This window comes from Archocentrus centrarchus, chromosome 8, assembly GCF_007364275.1.
Source record: "Archocentrus centrarchus isolate MPI-CPG fArcCen1 chromosome 8, fArcCen1, whole genome shotgun sequence".
Taxonomy (NCBI): Eukaryota; Metazoa; Chordata; class Actinopteri; order Cichliformes; family Cichlidae; genus Archocentrus; species Archocentrus centrarchus.
The window spans coordinates 6,098,721-6,120,067 of NC_044353.1; the positions used below are offsets into that span (position 1 = coordinate 6,098,721).

Here is a 21,347-nt window from a genome sequence, read left to right on the forward strand (position 1 = left end):
AGAATGAATGTTCCACCTACAGCCTGAGTTGAGATTGAACAAGTGATTTCAACAGTCTGACCCCAGGTCACCTCACCAGCAGGACTCATGGAGATACCGGGTTTTGGGAAGCTTACTGAAAAAAACAGAACAATATTAAATGTATTGGCAGTACACTGACTACCCTTTGATTATTTATATACAGCAAATGAAACACCAGCTCAGGAACATTTATTTCTACTTACTAGTAACAGACATTCTGACAGAGTCACTGAGGGAGGAGCTGAACCGATTACTTGAGATATATTTCTCATACTGACACTGGTACGATCCATCATGACCGAAGTCCACGTTTTGGAGGTTGAAGGTAGCATATGTGGAACCTGTTTTAGTCTGAGTGAAAGAGCCTGTGGTCTTCTTGAGAATGAACTTTCCACCTGGGAACTCAGATGAGATGGAACACGTGATGCTTGCGTCCTGACCCCAGGTAACCTCACCTCTATTTATGGAGATGCTGGGTTTTGGGAGGCTCACTGGAAAAACAAAACAAAAAGAATACTGTGAGTTTACACAGACCATAAAGTCAAGCTCAGCTACCATCCTCAGCTAATCTCAACATAAGCCCACATCAATCCAATTTACACAGCTCTGCAGAGGAAGCTCTGACTCTTTGTCAGCCTGGCTACAGTGCTGAAAAGAAACCTGGGGTTGTTCTTATTTTCTTCAGTTAATGATGAATAGTAAGATGTCCTAGCTTTACGGAGGGCTTTTTTTATTTATAGAGCAACAAACTCTTATTCAAAGCTAAATGAGCATCTTCTAAATTATTGAGATGCCATTTCCTCTCCAGGTTACAGGTTATCTGCTTTAAGCTGTGCACATATATCAAATCAGAAAGATTTGTTATTTTCTGACAACAAAAATATATATAAAGAAATGCAGCTAATGATATCATTGAATATAATTTTGTTAGAGCAGCTGGTTTTTGGCCAATATTTCAAGATTTGAAGGCAGATTTTGATTCTGTTATAACTTCTATTATGGATTTTGGGTGAAATGCAGAACCCTAAGAGTCAGACAGGCATGTACTAAAAACCAAAAGGAACTTTATTGAGACTTATAGAGGGACATGACGACACAGTAGAACTGGGCAGGAAACAAGAAGCAGCCAAAAAAGATGCAGGAAGCAAGATGTGGATGTGCAGAATTAACTAAACACAGATAAAACCGATGTATGGACACATTTGTCCTTTGATGTTGTGATAAACAAAACGATGTGTAAACTATGTGGAGCGACTATCTCGGGTAAAAACACGACAAATCTTAAACAATATCTGCAAACCAGTCACCCAGACCTCCATGCAAAGGTAAGCATTTTAATGTCATGCAGGTTAAAGTGTTTTTCCCAGTTTAGCGTTTGTGTTTAGAGAAAATCTCCACACCGCGGTGGATTAGCCTTTCCTAATCTTAGTCCTGAATTCTGCCTTGTACCTTTCAGAGCGTGTCCTGCTGTAAAACGCTCGTATTATCTCAGGTGTTAATGATCAGGTGTGTGGGAAGCAGGTGAAATGCTAATGTTAATATTACATAACTTTTGATAAATGTTTAATTTCATGTAAGTGTGTATAATGACTAATTCAAGGGAACTGAAGAAAAAGCATTTACATTTTCTTTATTTTCTATATTCTTATGATAATTCATTGACCAAAACTAAAACTATTCAGATGACTACATTATGACTAAAACTAAATCAAAACTTGCTGTCAAAATCAACACTGGTGGCAGCCTTAGCAATGTTTCACCTGTTTTAGGAGCACAGAATTGAATAAGCAACCCACTTAAGCAAGAATAGCTTAAAATACATGTAAGAAATTTGATTTCCCCTGCATGGGCTAGGCCCATCTGATTGTATAAGTTGCTTTGCTGTGTTTGTGCCTGTATAGTTTACATGACTGAGGAAAAAAAAAAAAGTTTATCTAGGTGTCTTGAATCTGGCATGCCTGTGCATCTTGAGAACAAAAAAACACCCCAAATATTATATTATTACACAGTTCTTCTTACCTGAACAGACGACACCGGCATCCTCACCATGATTACAGTCATGCTTCCCAAATTCTCTGTGCCGACACTGAGATAGAGAACTTTCACTCCCTGAACAGGCCACTTCATCAAGCCAGATTTGTCCTGTTCCTTGACCAAAAAAGGCAGATGTCGTGGCACTCAGGGCTGTTCCACAGTATAAGTGTCTACAGATCACATTGGCATCATTTATGTCCCAGCTGTCATCACAGACTGTTCCCCAGGAGCCACTGTGATAGATTTCAACTCTTCCAGAGCACCTTGTTGCTCCAGACCCAGCTAATCTGATCTGAGGACCTAGTCACAGGAAACAGTTTGTTAAAGGAAGTCAGTGTTTTCTTTTTTATTATCAGGCTGTGACAAAAATAGTAACATACTTTGCATCACTGAAATTTCTGAAGAAACAAAGGAACCCAATCATCATAACCCAGCCCAACTTTATTCTACTGTTCAGTTTGGCTCAGTTATGGGTGCCAGTTTTTAAACTGAACAGAGGAGGGTACATTTATTCAACACAGTTAATCAGAATGCTTAATTACCTGAGCAGACGACACCAGCGTCCTCACCATGTCCACAGTTGTGTGTCCCAAATCCACTGTGCCGACACTCAGTTAGAGAACTTTTACTCCCTGAACAGGCCACATCATCAAGCCAGATTTGTCCAGTTCCTTTACCAAAGTGAGCAGACTGAGGGGCCGACACCACTGCCCCACAGCCCAGCTGTCTGCAGACCACTTTAGCATCATTTAAGTCCCAGCTGTCATCACAGACTGTTCCCCAGGAGCCACTGTGATAGATTTCAACTCTTCCAGTGCACAAAGGTGACCCAACTATTTTTATCTGACCTATCAGATACATAATATAAACTATATTTTAATATTTTCCTTAAATAAATAAATAAATCGAAAAAAATATATATATAAATATATATATAAAATTGCATGACACATAATAAGAGACTGACCTGCAGCAGGTGAAAGGGAGGCAAAGAGACAAGAAACTATTGAAGAAGAAAACATTGCTCATTACATAAAGTTAGGGGAAAAAACTACTGTAACAAATGTCATTTATTTAAAGTGATGAATGTTTCCACTGAAAACCTAATATTTCTGTACAATATGAAGAAAAACTTTATATATACAGTATATGGAACAATTTTCTTACCAAGGGTCCAAAAAAGAAGCACCTTCTGCTGTGTGCCCCCCATGACTGACAAAAAAAACAAGCTGCTTTATGCCATTTATAAGAACCTGATGGCAGTAAAATGAACTTCCTCTTTCGATTTCCGGTGTTTTTCTCTTTTTTTCCCACATGTATCCAAAGAGCATTGAAATGACGTTTACACACATCACTGAATTTTGTGCACTGTTGTATAACAACGGCAAAGATAATGCTAATAACTACACCAGAGCCTTTTAGTCATTGTGAATCATTCATTTGAACAGCACTGGGAACAAATTTGCAGCAGGTATACAGCCGATCATCCACGAAAACAGACGCTCTTTGTCTCCATCTAGTGGTCACACTGGTTACAGTTTTTCTCGAGCCCATGTGATTTGAAGACTTGAAGTCGATATGCACTGGTCTGTTTTGCTTGCTGAATTGCTCCAAGAATAAATTTATTACATGATTTTGTGCTAAACAGAGCGCCTCAGTAAGTCCTTTTTATGATGAGCCTGTATTTACCATACTGAGGAGCCGTGTAACCCTGCCTTTTTTTCCTTTTTCCAATGAACTAATTTCACTTTGAGTTTGTCACATATAAGAAGCATCTCCTGATGTGAACCATGCCTTAAAAAGAGATCTGCAAAAGTAATCTGTAATCAGTAATCTGTTCAACTGTCATCTGTTACATGAAGGGATCATGATTTTCTCACAGTAGAAGGAAAGTTATGACAAAAATGAGTGAAAACCAATGAAGAGTTTCCACTGCAGCTGTCTGTGCATTTCATGCTCTGTTTTCCACTCTTTGAAGTGTTGTTTCCACTCTTTGAAGTGTTCAATCTTTGAAGTGTTGTTTGTTTTTCGCAGTGAGCGCCAAAGCTGCCCCGCCAACAAGGAAACCTTTGCTGGGGTTACAGGGGGTACAGGGAACTACTGATTATATTTTGGTGGTGATCTGGTCAAAGGTCAAGGTCATATCTCTGAATTTTTCATCTATCATGATGCAGTTTGGTACTCGGGTATAAACAGTTACTGTTGATAATGCATTAATGCAAAGGGAACTACAGACCACAGACTTTAATGAGCTGCATGTAGTAGTTTCTCTGTCTTTTTTTTTACAGGTGGCGTTGGCTTTCCCTTTGGAAATGTGTGACTTGATCAAAATTGCTGATGATTGTTTCACCACAGGTTAACGAGGTAACTGTGACATCATTATTTTTGTTCTGCACACCATCTTGGGGCTACTGTTTGTCCTAACTGGTTCTTTCGCCACTCATTGTAGAAGAACCACAGAAATAAAAATGCCTCTCCAACCACTGGCTGTCTAACGAGCTTGATTTGGTCCATTTTGAAACATACAGCAATCTGTAGGTTAAGAAATATTAATAAAAATGTGGTCATTCTAAATTAAGTCCATGTTGGTAAACATTCATGGCCATAAGAAAACAAATACTATTGATTTTGATTATTAATTCATTGCTATTGGTTATTTATCAATGTTCATTTTTCTCTGGAATAGAAACACAATGTTAAAGTTGTTATTGGTTTCCAGTTTATTCAAAGAACCTGAACTGAGAAGACACAGGTAGCTTATAATATTAAACATCAGCTATTCTGATCCTCTATTTAAGACATATTAGATGTCTTAGTTTGTATATAAAAAATAAATGAAAAAATCCTTTCTTTCATATGTTTACATTGCAATGCAGTCTGGATCGTGCCATCAGATAATTGCAGCTGTCTTGCTCCCAGTCTGTTTCAATTTGAACTAGAACATAATGGGAGGGAGCATATTTGTTGTAAAGAGCTTCACCTCGTGAAATCTGCTGTGATTTCACAGCATCCTCCACCAACGTAGTCCATCCTATATCCTCTGTTTTTTTAATCCAGGTCACACTTAAGTTCTTAAGTGTGAACTTGGTCCATAAGTACCAGCTCAGCTGCATCCAGTGTATGTGGATCCATCTGAGTAGCAGCACTGGCCTTGCTCAGAGAACATTAACAAAAACAATAACCAAAAGCAGCAGTTTGACATTTTTATAATACCTCCAGCTTTTGCTTCCCACAACCATGACTGTCTGTTTCAGGCTGACAGTGTGACGTGTTTTCTGCAGTGAACTGGACTAACCAAGAAAAAGGACCTGAGGCATGCTCACACCTTTTTTTTTTGCTAATGAGAAACAGAAAAGTCATGGGGCACAGTCACTAACTAACATTGCACTAACTGTACTTTTATTATGAGCTTTGCACTGCCAGAGCAACAGGCTGGACTCTTCTTCAGCTCCTGTGAAGAGATGATTATTAAGATTGTTGTTATTATTATTGTTTCTGGAGCCTATCCCAGCTGTCATGGGGCGAGAGGCAGGGTATCCCCTGTACAGGTCACCAGCCTGTCACAGGGCCAACACAGAGAGACAGACAACCGTTCACACCTATGGGCAGTTTAGAGCGACCAGTTAACCTAACCCCAGTAACTGCATGTCTTTGGACTGTGGGAGGAAATCCACGCAGACACGGGGAGAACATGCAAACTCCACACAGAGAGATCCGGGCCAGTCAAACCCGGACCTTCTAGATGTCATTCTAACTGTGAGGCAGTAATGCTAACCACCGTGCTGCCTCCAAGGTAAAATATACTGGATAATCTGTCAGTATATGAAGCTTTGACTTTTTTAACAAACTTTTCACTTCAGCTGTCAGCAGAACTGGAGATTGAAAAATGTAAGAGAACTTCTGAACCTGACATCTGCCAGGACAGGACAGGATCAGATTTTAGTTCAGCTTTGAGGGATTAATTTAACATCTGACAGTTTGTGATGATTGCTTTCTCTTTGTGATTACAGGAACTGCCCTCAGACTCAGACCACAGCACCACCTAGTGACAACATGCAAATCATCCCAGTGATGGGTGAGTCGTACCCCTCGTCCCCAGACTCTGCTTCCCCTCCTGAGTCGTCTGATGGTTTGCTAGAATCACTCTGAGGCCAAGCAAAAATGTTTTTCCATGGCTTCACCAAACTCCTCCCACTCCTGAGTTTTTGTTTCAGCACTTTATATATTAGTAGTAAATACTAAATTTGTACTATCTTCAAAATTAACGGATGAAAAAAGTACAAAGGCTGAGCTACCATATTACGTCCTGTCAGCGTGTGAATATTGTAAAGAAAATAAGCAATATTCGCACCAGAGTGCCAGTGCCTGTGTTCTTTAACTGAGGATAATGTGCAGTATTTCTAACATTACACAAAGGAAACGTCTCACTGCTCATAAAGCACCAGAGTTTGTAGATGTTCTGCGGCAGGCCTGTGATGGAGGTCTGAGGGTGTTGCTGCTGGTGGCGATTTTCAGTCCTGTTCAATCCCTGCGATGATCTTTGGTGCTCCTGATGTTTCTGCCTCATTGGTGCAACAGAACATCTGGCAAGGGCCAGCTGTGATGAAAGAAGGGGAGGAAGTTTTTACAAACCACTGGGCCCAGGAATCCTGACCCAGCTGGGCCCTGATGGTCTCTCTCTCACTCGTGAATGTAGCTGTTGATAAAAATGTGGCTTTTGGGTCCTGCTGTTAAACGAAAAGAACAAATTACACTTCTGTTAAACTTTCTGCTGCTGTCTTTTTAAATTTAACATTTTATCTAACATTTTAGTTAAAACATTTCAACATTTTTACCTCACAGTATAAAACACCTCGTGATTTGCAGCTGTATAAAAAGATAAGAATTGAACTGAAACAGATTGGCTAAAATAACACAGGTGTATAGAATTGTTATCCTTCTTTATCATTTTACATGTTAAGTTTTACATTCAGCATTCCACAGATTATAGAAGATTTAAAATCAATCTTCAATACAACTGTTAACACTCACAGACACAACAAAGGTCTCAGCATGTGGCGGGAAAAGCTCCTGCTTCATCTGGACTGCCTTCAGCTTTTGTGAGCTACATTCCAGTTTTCTGCCTAGAAGATTTTCTGAACAGTTTAGTTTTGGGAAAACTGGACATGAGCCAAATCTCTGGCTGTATAAACGCTGCCCAGACAAATTGGAAGAGTGACTTTTTTCTCAGTAACCCATAAAATATACTATGCATAAAATAATACACAGAGTTAAATCAAATGTACAACAATTCTGTGTTGAAACCAAAATCTTGGGTTGTTTCGATTGATTATTTAAGCATCAATATTATAGTTATGATTGATGGTAATGATAATATTTTGATTCCTGCTATTGCAGTGTTCAGTGCTTGTTCCATATTTTACTCTGACAGTCTTAATTTCCTGTTCTTTCATTTGTAATGTGCTTATTTCTAATGTCAGAGTGTGGCTGAATTAAAACAGCCTGTGGCATTTGAGGGACACAGTACCTGTATTCAGTTATTTGGTCAATTGATCCCAATTGTAATACACATTGTATCCTATGGAATTCCCATCTTGGATGTCGACCTGATCATTCAACCTCAAACTACTGCCTTCATAGTAATTCATTTACATTTTAAATAATAGCTATATTCTCTATATAATACAGGAATAATTAACAGCACCCACAAAACACCTAAAATACCTAAAAATACAATTTTACATAAAATGTAGCAGTCCTTGGCAAGGGTTGTGATATTTAAGTTAAGTTACGTATTAGTGGTGCACACTGAATGTGAGAATATAACATCACATTCACAGAGAGATGATAACAGAACATTTTATGTATATATTTTATCATCTCTCTGTGAATGCGATGTTATATTCTCACATTCAATGTATTATTCCAAGACAGGACATTCTTAATGGCAATAATATGCAGAGCTGTGACTCTTTGTTAGTCTGGCTACAAAACAGAAAGGTCAGTGATGAATATCACATTGTCCTAGCTTCATGCAGACTTGTATTTATTTGTGTTTACTGATTCATGTGTTTACGGATTTATTCCAAGAAATATTTTAAATGTGTAGAACTCTCCTCCTTAGCTAGCAGGCAGCTAACAGGGGCTAGACTACCTTGATCACGGCGGTGGCTAGCTATAGCAGCTAGGGGATTATTTTACATTGGGCAGAACCAATTCACTAAGTAAGACTACATTTGTTAGAGATGCTGTAAAGTATGGAAATTGATGAACCACAAAAAAAATTTTGACCACCAAATGGAAGCAAATTGTTTTGTATTGTATTATTTTTTTTTATTTTCCTGTTGTTTATGCTTTTAAAAAAGTAAGCAGCTTGTACCTGTGATGGGAACGGGTTACAAGTCCATCAAATGTATGTCATAAAATATTTCAGAGCTCCAGAACAAAGACGTTATATTAGAAACCAAAGAGAGTATAACAAGTTTCTGACTCAAACACCAAACAGTATCATGGGAGTGTTATTGCACAGTCTACACGGGGACCTGGAAAAGGCTTACAATTGACTCCCTCAGAGGATCCTGTGTGGAACATCCTGGTCATTGACACAACGTCAAAGATGTTCTCAGCAGGTGTTGGACTCTGTCAGGATTGCTCCATGTCTCTGATTCTGTTTGCTGTATTCATGAACTCACAGGTCATGGGAAGGTGGAGCTTGAGCCGTATTGGTGGATGGCTGAGGTGTCAGCAGGAATGCTGCTGTTGCATCAGACCACGATGATGAAGACAGAGCAGAGTCAGAAGACAAAAGTTTGCAGTCAGTCATCATTCCAGCTGTGCTCATGAGCTCAGGATAGTGACCATAAGAATGAGGCTGCGGGTGTAAGCTGGTGAAATGAGTTTCCTCTGGAGGTGGCTGGACTCTGTGTTGCAGGCGTATGTTGAAGAGTGGAGACGTCAGAGGAAGCTCGGAGTCGAACTGCTGCTCCTCCACGTGGAAAGGAGCCAGCTGAAGTGGCTTATACATCTAATCAGGATACCTCCCGGGCACCTTGCCCTAGAGGTTTTGCCAGCACAGCTCCTGAATTTACTGAAGTGATTAGATGCCTCACTTGGCCTCGGAGAAGCCTGGGATCTCTAAGGAGGGCCTGGAAACTGTTGGTGAACAGCCTGCTTAGCCTGCTGCCATTGCAACCCTACTTCAGAGAAGCTAATGGAATGGATGGATGGCAGCTTACAAATGTTACGGTTGTTTTTATTTGCTTTAACTCTTCTTGTCATTGGACAAAACCTACTAAACAGTGACACATGGAGCTAGCATCATAAAGCACTAGCTTACTTAACAAATCTTTAAGCCAATACAGTAATGACAAATACCAAAAAATACCATATTACATATACTATATACATACCATACAGTTATTAAAATTGTTGATGTGTGCAGTCTTGTTGTGTAGCTCTTGGTCATATGTTGACTCCCCAAGTTGATACTCAGTTATCCAAACACTATGTAGACCCCCAGTCTACGTGTTTAAATTATATGAATTGTTACTAATCATTGGAAATCTAAAAGATCTGATAATTACCCTCTCCATAACCATCTAAAGTTTGTTCTGCAAATTACTCTGCTATATTTACATAGTCGTGTTCATCATCCGTGGTTTCGTCTGTGTCTTCCTCGCCTTTCTTGCCTTCATTCTCCAGGTTCTCATAATCATGAACATCAGTTTCCTCTTCGTCCACTTCATCTATTTCCTCTGTTTGTTTTCTGCCCAATGGTTCAACATTCACATAGTCCCTCTCCTCCTCCTCCTCCTCCTCATCATCATCCTCATAACGGTTTGTGACAGTAACTGCAACATAAGTAGCAGAACAGAATTTTTTTTCATAAATATGAATATTTAATATCACAAGTCAAGTTTTATTGTCATATGCACAGTATAGAAACAGTGTTTCCCCGTACAATGAAATGACGTTCCAGAACACTCATCAAGAAGACAAACAGAACAAACATGGGGTGAACTGTGGCCATGCTGCCCCCTTCTGGAGGCGCTGCCAACAACAACAACAGAAACAATAGTGAAAACACAAAGATGAGTGAGGAAAAAAAAATCATCTCATGCTTTGTATACATACAAACATACACAGCATGAGGTTACAAAAACCTCTGTGATAGTGCAAGAAGCACATGGCATAAAGCATGAGACTAGGGTGGGGTGGACAGGGATGGAGGGGGCCAGCGGAGGCGAGGGGGGAGGTCGGGCTACTGTGGGCTGACTCAAACTCCCCTCCTCAGCTAACAGTTCTGATAAGAGATGGAAATGTTCATCAGCAGCTAGGTCAGGGAGATCAGTTCAACACAGATCAGAGAAGACAGGACAGCGGGGGCACAGAGCATCTGTTTACAAAACATCCAGGAGACAAACTGAGGCCGCCAGGGAGCCAAATTCCTGATTCTACAACTTGTTTTGGTACAGACTGTACTGATGAATTTGTTGACAGCCTTTAGTCTTTCTGGCACCTCTCAGTGGCAAAATAACCCAATTATCCGAGTCCTCTTGGGTCGTTCCTTCGCCGTGCAGAAACAGATACATACATCTCCAAGATCTTACCCCTCCGAATCAGCTCCAGATATACAGAGTCTGAGTTGAGTCTGTACCCTCCTGCATTCCCGTCATAAGCAGCCTTACCAAGGCCCAACAGCTGCCTAGACTTCCAAAATTGTAACAACAAGCCAGGTATCTCCAGGACCAATTTGGAGAAATACTAGTGTCAATAAGCCAAATGTGCATGTCCTCCATTGACAGTATGACCAAGCACGTCATCTTCCACGCACACAGAAATCCATAATGTAGCCAGCTGGGAATGTCAATTGGATAGGAGGGAATAGGGTTCTCCTTTCTCCAATCTCCTCATGGTGAAAATTTTGAACAAAAAAATAGCGTTGAGAGACCAGCTGACCAGATCCATCATTATAAATTCTAGTTTGGAAGTTGTGTGAAGAGAGGCTCTAAGCAGCAAAGCAGGGTAAAAAAGGACGGGCTGGGGAGAGAAGAAAAGTGCGTCTGTCTCCGCTGAGGAGCAGAAGAAAAAACAAAAAAACACTTTCTTTCATTTAACACATTGCACAGTTGAACACACACTTTGGATTTGGCCTTCGGATTGTTTTGCTTGTCGCCTTCTCCTGAGGACCAGACAGACCACCAACGAGACCAGCAGCATCAGCAGGATTGCAGGAACTACTGAATAGACCAGCAGCAACCAAGGAACTACGAAAAAAAAAAGGATATAATTTTTAAGTTGTTCAAATTTGTACCATGAAAAACAAACTAGCCATGCTTAATAAACTTAATAAACTATTAGTACTTCATCTGTAATCAGGGACATACAGGCTCCAACCATCAGATCAAATATATACAATCATGTGAAAAAGTTTTCATAGGATTCTATGCAGTCCTGCATAAACTGTTATTTATGCAAAAAATAACCAATCAGTTTGAGGTCTGGACTTTGAGCCATTGCAGCACCTTGATTTTTTCTTTTTCATTCATTCTGTTGTAGATTTGCTGCTGTGCTTGGGATCATTGTCCTGTTGCATGACCCAATTTTGCTCCAGTTTTAGGTGTTGGACAGATGGCCTCACACTTAAAATACTTATACAAGGAATTCATACTCTAAAATACTAGACTGAGGAGTTTGTGGTCGACTCAGTGGCTGCAAGGAGCCCATTTCCAGTGGCTGCACAAGTCCAACTCATCACCCCTCCACCACTGTGCCTGACAGCTGGTATGTGATGCTTGAGCCGATAAACAGCTCCACTTTGCTCGTCTGTCAAAAGGACATTGTTCCAAAAGTATTGTTCTAGTACTGTCATGAACCTTTACATTTAACATGCTAACTGGGGCCTGTAGAGTCTCAGATGCAGCTCTTGTATTTTTTTGCAGTTTCTCTGAGTATTTCACAGCCTAACCTTGAGATAAATTTGCTTGGATGTTCACTCCTGAGGCAGACTGTGGCATTGTATTAAACCAAACCTGAAAGCTCCAGACCAGCAAACTGCTTTTAAAGCGGTGCTCACACTTGCTGATGATCGGTTACAGTTTTTCCTTGATTGCTTTGGTGCAATTCTCACATCAGAAGCATAATCCTCACCACTCTTAATGCAGTTCTAAAAACAGTTAAGGCATTTTTCATAACATAACCTTAAATGCACACTCTAGGTAATCAGGGCAAGTGGAAACAGCAGGGAACAACGGGTGAAACAAATAAAACTAATAACACAGAGGAAGCAAAATTAAACACAAAGCACAGGGAGCACAGAACTGTCAAAATAAAACAGGAAGTGACCAAACAAGATACAAATCACAGATACAAGAGACACCACAACACGAGGGAGGGCCACTAAGGGAAAACTAAACTCTAAAAGCTATGGTAAAGGGAACCTAAACATCACACACAAGGAAACAACGGGAAGGGAACTAAACACAGAAAAGGGTCAAGACGCCAGCACAAAAACAGACAGGAACACAGACACAGGAAGACAAAAATGAAGGGAAACAGAATGAAATACCATGACTAATAACCGGACACTGAAACAATAGCAAACTGAAAATCTAAACAGTAAGGAAATCTAAGAAAATGCAGCAGAAACAGAACTGCACAAAAGGCACTCAAGACACTGGGCCACCAGCTCAGGATCATGACAGGTGCAGCAAAGCAGCCCCAAGACATAACCCAGCGTCTTCCATGATTCACAGCAGCTACAGTGTTCTTTACTTTGTTTGCTTAATTTTTGCTTCTGAACACAGAGTGGATGTGATTTGCCAAAAAGCTCCAGTTTTCTCATCTGTCCAAAGGTCATTCTCCCAGAAGCTTTGTGGTTCGTCAGCATGCATTTTGGCAAATTCCAGTCTCACTTTTTTTATTATTTGCTTCCACTGATGCTGCAGTAACTACAGTAAATGTTTCAGAGGAACTGACTGACAGTCTGACAGCTGCAGCTGAGCTCATAAATCCATGACATCATCGCTGTTTCCGTTCTTACAGCCTGTTGAACGACTGTAAAAGCTTCATGTTACATACAAAAATAACAAACTAACATCTAATTTTGATTTCAGTGCTTGTAGAAACATAAAGGTCTGCAGATGAATTCGCTCCTCTGACGCTCTGACAGCCACTTTATGAATGAGGAAATGAATGGCAGTGTCAGACAGGTGGTTCAGGTGCAGCAGGAGGGGAGGAGTCAGAGAGAAACGAGTTTCCCTCATTTTAGGGTTAACAAACCCAGAGTTGATAGCTAAACCTGCTTCCTGGAATAGGCCCCAGGACCCAGATGCAGAGGCATGGAAGCAGAAAAACAGAAAACCCACATTTACTGGCAGATAAATTGTTCATGGATTTTTTTGGACTAAGTAACATAACCAGACACAGCAGGAGGAACACTAAGGAGCAGACTGGGAGAGTGAACAGACACTGAGAAAGACTGAGGAGGAGACAGCACTGCATACATGCACAGAAGGCCAGTCAGGGGAAGTGGAGACAGCTGGGGGAAAGCAAGGCACAAGGAACAAATAACTATTGTTGGAATATTCATAGTATATGCCACCTATATATCTTATGTACATTTACTTCCCTGAGAAATTTGTCTGGAAAATAACTTAACTGATTAAAAATACAGGAGCTTATAATGTTCTGTGTCATCATGAACTTTGTGTTCTGATTGTACAATGAACCACACTGATGAAGACTAAACAATGATAGAAATGGAGACTTCGAGGTCACCCTGTTGTTGAAATTCTCTGTTTTCCACATTCTGTTTTGTAAATGATGTAATCAAGACTGATATGCTCTGACTATATGACAACTGTAACTTGAATTAGAAAGTGCCAGTACTTCATGCCATCTCACACGAGTATGGTATGCAGTTCTGACCCGGATTAATCTGTAAACTGTTTGGAAATGGCTTTATTAAATTTAATATTTGGACTCCTTATTCTGTTGTTTTGTCATTCCTGTTCGATGAAACGAACACGCAGAAACCTAAAGGCTTAAACAGCAAACAGCAATACACACACTCTTATTATTTAAAATTCCTTCAATTGGTGACGCCCGACGTGATCGAACAGGAATGTTTTTGATTTTCAGATGTTTTTATTTGTTTTTTGAGTTTCTTGGGAATAAGGAGTGAATTTGGCCACCGATAATCACCGCTTCGAGGTTCCTCGTGACAGTACTGACTTCCAGGCTCTATCAGTGACCAGGAGATCTCCACCTAAAGGCTGGCAGAGACCTTTTCTAAATATCTGCATATTGAATTGCATCAAATTATAATGGTCACTGGTGGTATGACAGGAGGAAGGTGTAATTCGAGCCATTTCACACAGGTGTAAAAGTTTGAAAAAGAAAAAAGTTTAAGAAAAAATAGTTTAAAAGAGTAAAGAAAAATATAGGCAAAACGAATAGCGATGGTGATGAGTCCAAGGGCCGTCTGATCAGCGGACCGAATTAATACCCTTTTCAGGGGGTTTTTAGGTTTAGAGGGCCTTTGGTTTTTCTGAAGTGAACTGGCCATCTGCTTTTTACCAATGTCCTCCCGGTATAGAGAGGTTGGTCTAGCGCGTAAAGACATAGCACTCCTGGTAGAAGTTGACGAGAGTAATAGCTTATGGTTATATGGTTCTTTGATAGGAATCTTCACTTCAGAAATCCATAAAAGCAACTAAAACCCTTTAAAAGCCTCAAAAGAAAGAGATAAAGAATAAAAAGATAAAGAGAATAAAGAAAAAGTAAAAGAATACAGAGAAATGAAGAAATAAAGAGATAAATAGAAAAAAGAAGTTTTGTAATAAAAGTAAAAATCCTAAAAAAAGAAAAAATATAAATGGTACCTTGTTAACATTGTTTTTGTTGTTGCAGTTTGGACTGACTGACAAAATGACTGATGACACTGGGTGTAGAAAAGGGGCTCCGATTAAAAAGAGGGTGAAACTTCAAAATAACTGGTGATGTAAAATTATTTTAGTGTAAACTTCCAAGCACAGATATTAAGCTGAAAGCTAAGTTTAAAGAAGAAATCTCTCCATCCTAATCAGGTAAAAGTTGATCTTTGGGTCAGAAACTAATTAAGCAATCGCAAAATTAGGTCACTTGGGAAAGAAAAATCTACAACAATAATGAATACTGAAAAAAACTGATGGATGCTTGAACGTGTGTCTTTGTGTGTGTGTAAGGAGGCCTCCACGTGTCTGTCTGTGTGACTGAGTACTGCTGTGTATTTGTATTTATATTGTCATGTGTGTTTCAGAGAGAAATAGGAAATAAGGAAAAAATATTTTGAGGTGAATTTCTTTGCAAAGTATTGTGTTATTTGTTGTTGTTTAAAAGGAATAGGACAATGTTCCAGTGGTCAATATTAGCTGTTTTGTAATCCATTGCTGTGTGTGTGTGTGTGTGTGTGTGTCAGTATGTGTGGGGAAGGAAAAGGAAAAAAGGAAAAGAGAATGGTGCCAAGGTTTTAGCATTGCTGTGTGTGTGTGTGTGCATTTTTATCTCAAGGATGTGTGTGTGAATCTAAGTGAGAGTCAGAGACAGAAGTCATGCGTGTGGATGAGAGTTATAGCTCTAAGTTTTTTCTCTTCTTTTCTTTCCTTTAATTTGGATAGTTCTGGTTGTTGATAAGGGAATGCTGGTTAAAAATTCTCAGAAGGAAGGTTTCGCTTCTGATACATATGAGAGATAAGCCAACCACAGATGGATAAAAAGACAAAAAAAATTTTAAATATCATAAAAAAGGGAGTCAGGAGTTTATTGCTCTAAAAATAAATAATGAATAAGCAAAGCCAATAAAATAGATGCCTTGAAAATCTCAGGTTGAAGTATTTTTTTTTTTTTTGCAAATTATTAGAGGTCATTTTTCCAGAAGATTGTTGTTAAATTTCAAGAAAAAGTCTACGTGGGAAGCTCAGTATTAGTAAAACCTCAAAAGAAGAAAAAAACAGTGCATGTAAATACTTTGTGAAACAGCTGAATCTGAGACCCAAAACAAAGTGCCAAACTTTGAGCTGCCGCTCTGCTACAAAGCAAAATAGAGAACTAAAAACTTATTTGTTTGCCCATGTAGGATAGAATACAAGATACCGATTTACTCTCTTGTGCATTTACATTCATTTATTTGGTAGTTTTCTTTAAAGCTAAGATTAAGAGAAAAGCAGAGAACATTTGAAATTTGAATGTCTGACCAATTTGATATTGAATCAAGCATTAAAGGAAAAATCTCAGAAGCTAATAATATAAAAATCAGTATGCCCTTTAGATAAGCTAAATTAAGGTAAATTACTGAGACAAACAGAGTTTATGTCTCAAAAGGAGGGATATGAACTAGGAGAAAAGTAAAGATGTAACTAATGAAAATCTCTCAGTTTTATTCTAACAGGAGCCTGAACAACAACACAGGAGACTGGATCAGCTACCAATAAAGAGACTGGTGCAAATCGAGGTGTTCAAGCTCATCCTAAGATCTCCTGAACAGACTGAGAGCTCCATAAACTCATATAAAAAGGCTCCTGGTGCTCAAGAAGGAGGAGGAGGCCAACCATCACACAAACAGGTGACCTGAGAGTTCTTGACCGGTGATCCTTGTGCACCAGCCTGAACCCAGAAAGAGGGTCATCCATAGGAGGCCTTTTTTGACGTGGGGGTCGATAACAACAGGTGCGACCAGTCACAGGGTTTCAGTGAAGATCAGAGCACATTAGAGGGTCAAAGGTCAAAGAACTCCCAGGCAGAAAGCAATTGATTTCAAGATTTTAATTTCAGTTATGCTATATTCAGTAGTATGACTCAACTACTATTGTAAGGCCACCGCTACAGGGGCCAGAATTTTGTGGTTCCAAGAGTATAATTTGTTTCATGCTTCCTCCAACACTAACTATTGTTCTCTTATAAATTCCCATGAGGCCTCAGGGGGACACGCCCTGATTTCAGTTTAGACAACCAAAGATGACAAACCTGCAGTGAGCTGCATGTAAGGTCAACAATGGTGTTGTGAGTATGACCTCTGACCCTTAAAGTATCTACTTTTTGACTAAAGACTGTCCATAACATTTTTATTTTTATTTTGTTTGTTTGTTTTGGGGTGAAAATCCCACTGCAGGGGTTTAGATTTAAAAGCATAGAATTACACAAAATGGAAAAAAAAAAAAAAAAGTTAAAGCCACTCTTATTTCACTGCTGAACTAGTAACAACTGCTGATGTTGTTTTAGGTCACAGTTATGCATTTTTCCCCTTCACCATTTAGTAACTTGAGGTTTATGAAGCCAAATTTTGTCTGCCATAATTATGTTTTTTGGGGTATAGACCCTTACAGAATAAATATAATTTTGAGTCCGGTAGAATACTTTGAAATGATTTTGATTGTCGATCTCTCTAAGATATTTTATTTCCCCAGATTTTCATGCCAAAGGAGTCAGAATTGAACAGTAATTTTATAGACAGAGTTATCCAAGAGCTGTTTAAGATCAGAGAACTTTAAAATGATTATTTTTAGATATTTTATGAATCATCCCATGTTTTGTTTTTTGTTTTCTTGTGTTCTTTTTGTTCCACTTTAGCTCACATAGAAGGTGTGTCAAATTTTGGTTTAAGGATATTCATTTGCATTTTGAATTTTCTGATGATTTTGAGACCAAAATGCAAAACTTTACAATTGAATGAAAAAATGAGACAGCTGACACTGACCTTGCAAAACAAAACACAAACACTTGCCATGAAGAAGCAGCTTACACTCACACACACACTCACTCATTCACTCACTCACTCGCTCACACTCACCCACTCACTCACTCACTTACTCACCCACTCATAGACAGACAGAAGCTTAAATTAGCTTTTTGCTTAATCTGACATTTAACTCCAGGTGCATTAAATCAGGTTCACTTTTGGGGGATTGAATCCACTTAGTAAATTAGTAAATTAGTGGTATATGAAAATTGCAAGCTCATTTTTCTCAGGCTGATAAACAGAATAAAAGATTTATAATAAAAGCCATTGAATAAATACATCCTTAGAATATTTATGGGCATTTTGATGTCCTGTCTTAGTTTGTACAAATTTAATTATTGACCCACATGACCTGCAGTTCATGGTATTTTGCTTAATTGACAGGGAAAAATTTGGAACTTTTTTCACTGGACTTTTTCCACAGGTACCTGAGATCATACCTGAGACATTGTGAGCCTTTAACAGGAAACTAACCAGGATGACGGCCATAAGTGAACAGCTGATGTCTAAAGAGGTGCAGGGATGCATCTCCAGGGATGATTGCTGATTACTGTGGTTTGAACATCCATGGCTTTGGTGAATATGAGCAGGGTGTGCTGAAGGCTGAAAGAAGGCTGCATATGTAACTATTACCTGTGCACTCATCCAGTGATCATTTCTTTATGTTCGCAGTAAGATTTTCATCGATTGGAACTGGATTTGATCCTGAAGGGATGCAATCCACAGTTTTTAATGAATTTGAGGAAAAGTATTAGATAGTGACTGTTTCATGTTACTTCCCCTGTATCTTTCCCCCATTTCCTGTCTCTCTCCACTGCTCATGAAAAAAAAAAAAAAAGCTGCTGTGGCCAAAAATGTGCAAAAAAAATTAAAAATAAAGCAGGAAGTGAGATGTGATAACTAAACACGGAAATGCAGACACAAATGAACTTAATATAGAGGACCTGACACAAGAGGATGGAACAAGAAACACAGAGGGGAAAACTAAACTCTAAATACAACTAAGAACTCGAGGCTAAATGCACTAAAGAAAATATAAGAAGGAAATATAAACTAAGAATCAGCAGGAGATACACATAGACACTTATGACCAAGGAACACAACTCTATTGTTCACTTTTTGTGAGCCTTTGTGAATTGGAGCCTCAGTTTCTTGTTCTGAGCCCATGTGCTTCCAGGTCTGATGTGTTGTGCTCTTCTCCATACTTACTTCAGTTACTGCTGCCTTTCTATCAGCTCATGCATGTTTTCTTTGTTTTGGACGATTCTGTGTAAACCCCAGAGGTGCTTGTGTGTGAAAGTACATTCCAGTACATCTGCAGTTTCAGAAATACTCAGACCAGCCTATCTGACACCAACGATCGTGCCTGAATGCAACTGAGCTGCTGCCGTGTGATTAGCAGTTAAACAAGTGTATCTAATGTGGTGGCTGGTGAGGATACAGTTGACGGTGCAGTGTGACTAATGTGTGGATGTCAGTGGTGATTAGCATTCAGTTAAGCTGTGTGTACATCAAAACTGGAATGGCAGCTTTTCAAATATTACTCTTAATTATTGGTTGTATTACCTTTGTTTAATTATCCATTTGAACTATAATTGTTGCACTAGCTTGATCTAGCTTTATTTAACAGCTTAATTTTAACTAGCTTAAATTGTTAAACATGATGTACAATACTGGTTAGATTTATGTTCAGTGGTCTACTTACATGTGATGATAACATAAATTGCTGCTGATTTAGTAGACGTGACATTGCCTGATGGCAGCGTTGCCTCATACACACAGCTGTAGTTGCCCTGGTGTTTATACTCAGCTACAGGGCAACTAAAGGAGGCTGTGAGCGAGACATTTGACTCTGTGATGTTGGAGCCAGAGAAGATGAGAATGAGCCGGCCTGTAGCATTGCTGAAGTCAACAAAGCACATGACGACAAAGCTATGACCCTTGGTGATCTTTGCATGGGCATTAGGACCCCAGACCTGTACTCCATCAGGACATGTCAGGGAGATTTTGGGCTGCTGCAGGGTCTCTAGATTAGGAAAGAAAAGTAACATTCAGTGTACGTCAATTTTACAGCATCAAAATAAGAATTTTTGCAGTTGTCTTTCCAAGACTTCCTCACTGTAGTACAGTAATACATGTAATGAAATAGGCCTGTTGTAAGGCTGGTATCGCACAGCCAAGCCAAAACCAACTTGACACTTTTGAAGTTTCGAACATGATCGAAACTCCCTAATTTAAATTTAGCACCTCGGCTCAACCACGTACTGCCATGAAGACTCGCTCTCCACAAAGTTCTGTTCAGAGACTGTACAAAGTTCACATTACAGGCATTAATGCTTTATTCATATTTTGATGGTTTACATTCTGGTTTGGAAGTTTTATTCTTCTTCCTTTTCTTCATGTGTTTGCTTACAGTGATGCATGATCACAACATCAATATGCATAACCTCAAATTATCATTCTGCATTCTCATGTGCCTTTGTCTACTTGTCTAATACCCGCTATAATGGAGGGGCTCACATATCACCATTTATCATTAATCTAATTTATCTGGAGCTCATGGAGAAATCCTTTTTGTGCATTATTTCCTGCATGCGATGATATTTATACAAACTTTATGATGTGAAACAAACTTAGTAAAACATGACTGACCTGCAGAGGCTGAAGATAAGATGGAGATAAAAGAGACTGCAGATGAGAAAAAGAGGCTCATTAATCTCCTGCTGTGAGCTGAAATGTACTGAGACATGAATAATTTTTGTTTCTGGTAGAGATCCAGTAAAGAAGGAAGCAGGTCCAAGGAAATTTAACTGAACAGTGCGTGTCGGTCGGATCCTTTCAAAACTGAAATAACAAACTAAAAGTCAAAAATTCTTGCTCACCCATCGCCAGATGGAAGACGTTTCTTTGCGGTGTCCACATGCTTTAGACAATAAACACACACTGTTCAAAATGGGTCACCAGCAGCTGAAAACTGAAGTTGAACTGCTGCACAGAAATACTTCACACTTGCGAAATGTGCTGCTCCAAACACTTCCTTCTTTCTTGTAACTTTTTCAAGAAAGCAAGTCTAAAGATTACAGCACAGCAGGCAAAGGCTGCAGCAGCCGAAGGTTCATTTACCTTAATTATGTGCAGCATGTGCAGAAAGAGGAGCAACCCTAACTGGTTGCACTGTGAAATATGGTTCACATTTAATACAGGTAAGATTCAGCACTAGGTCCACTTCAAGTCCTGAATCCTAAATGAAATCAACGATTGCATTCTAAGATTGTTAGAAGCCTCAAATTTTAAAAAAAATATATAATCAAAACCAGTGATAACAGCTTATCTGTTGTTATAAAACAGATTTATTTAAAACAAATCTGTAGAGTTGATCTAACAAAAATGAATGAATTTTGAGGAACTGGTCAGCACACTTTTGCTGCTTCCATTAAATATATTATATTAACCTTATCCATCCATCCATGGATGGATGGATAATGGACGACTTGTTCTCTTTTACATGGAATGTTCA

At 39.2% G+C, this 21,347-nt stretch overlaps 2 protein-coding genes across 2 annotated transcripts; both read right to left on the bottom strand.

Annotated features, from left to right (window-relative positions):
- Nucleotides 1-216: 216 nt before the first annotated feature.
- On the bottom strand, nt 217-3,265 carry LOC115784276 (deleted in malignant brain tumors 1 protein-like). Its single transcript, XM_030735436.1, has 5 exons — nt 3,223-3,265; nt 3,023-3,058; nt 2,598-2,903; nt 2,041-2,355; nt 217-512 (listed from the first exon to the last, which is right to left on the bottom strand). The coding sequence occupies exons 1-5, from the start codon at nt 3,263-3,265 to the stop codon at nt 217-219; spliced, it is 996 nt and encodes a 331-aa protein (XP_030591296.1).
- Nucleotides 3,266-8,371: 5,106 nt separating this feature from the next.
- On the bottom strand, nt 8,372-20,833 carry LOC115785268 (uncharacterized). Its single transcript, XM_030736808.1, has 5 exons — nt 20,713-20,833; nt 20,483-20,518; nt 19,536-19,856; nt 11,196-11,321; nt 8,372-9,905 (listed from the first exon to the last, which is right to left on the bottom strand). Exons 1-5 carry the CDS (start codon nt 20,750-20,752, stop codon nt 9,673-9,675), a joined length of 756 nt encoding a protein of 251 aa, XP_030592668.1. The 5' UTR covers nt 20,753-20,833; the 3' UTR covers nt 8,372-9,672.
- Nucleotides 20,834-21,347: the final 514 nt, after the last annotated feature.

What these genes read in the sequence shown, in the direction of transcription:
- LOC115784276 (XM_030735436.1), bottom strand. Translation starts at nt 3,265, where the DNA reads ATGGGGGGCACACAGCAGAAGGTGCTTCTTTTTTGGACCCTTG. An exon ending in CTCCCTTTCACCTGCTGCAG is followed by an intron (nt 2,904 to 3,022) that starts GTCAGTCTCTTA and finishes TGTATCTGATAG; the next exon opens with GTCAGATAAAAATAGTTGGG. An exon ending in CGCTGGTGTCGTCTGCTCAG is followed by an intron (nt 2,356 to 2,597) that starts GTAATTAAGCAT and finishes TCCTGTGACTAG; the next exon opens with GTCCTCAGATCAGATTAGCT.
- LOC115785268 (XM_030736808.1), bottom strand. Translation starts at nt 20,752, where the DNA reads ATGTGGACACCGCAAAGAAACGTCTTCCATCTGGCGATGG. An exon ending in CTTATCTTCAGCCTCTGCAG is followed by an intron (nt 19,857 to 20,482) that starts GTCAGTCATGTT and finishes TTCCTAATCTAG; the next exon opens with AGACCCTGCAGCAGCCCAAA. An exon ending in AATTTATGTTATCATCACAT is followed by an intron (nt 11,322 to 19,535) that starts GTAAGTAGACCA and finishes TTTTTTTCGTAG; the next exon opens with TTCCTTGGTTGCTGCTGGTC.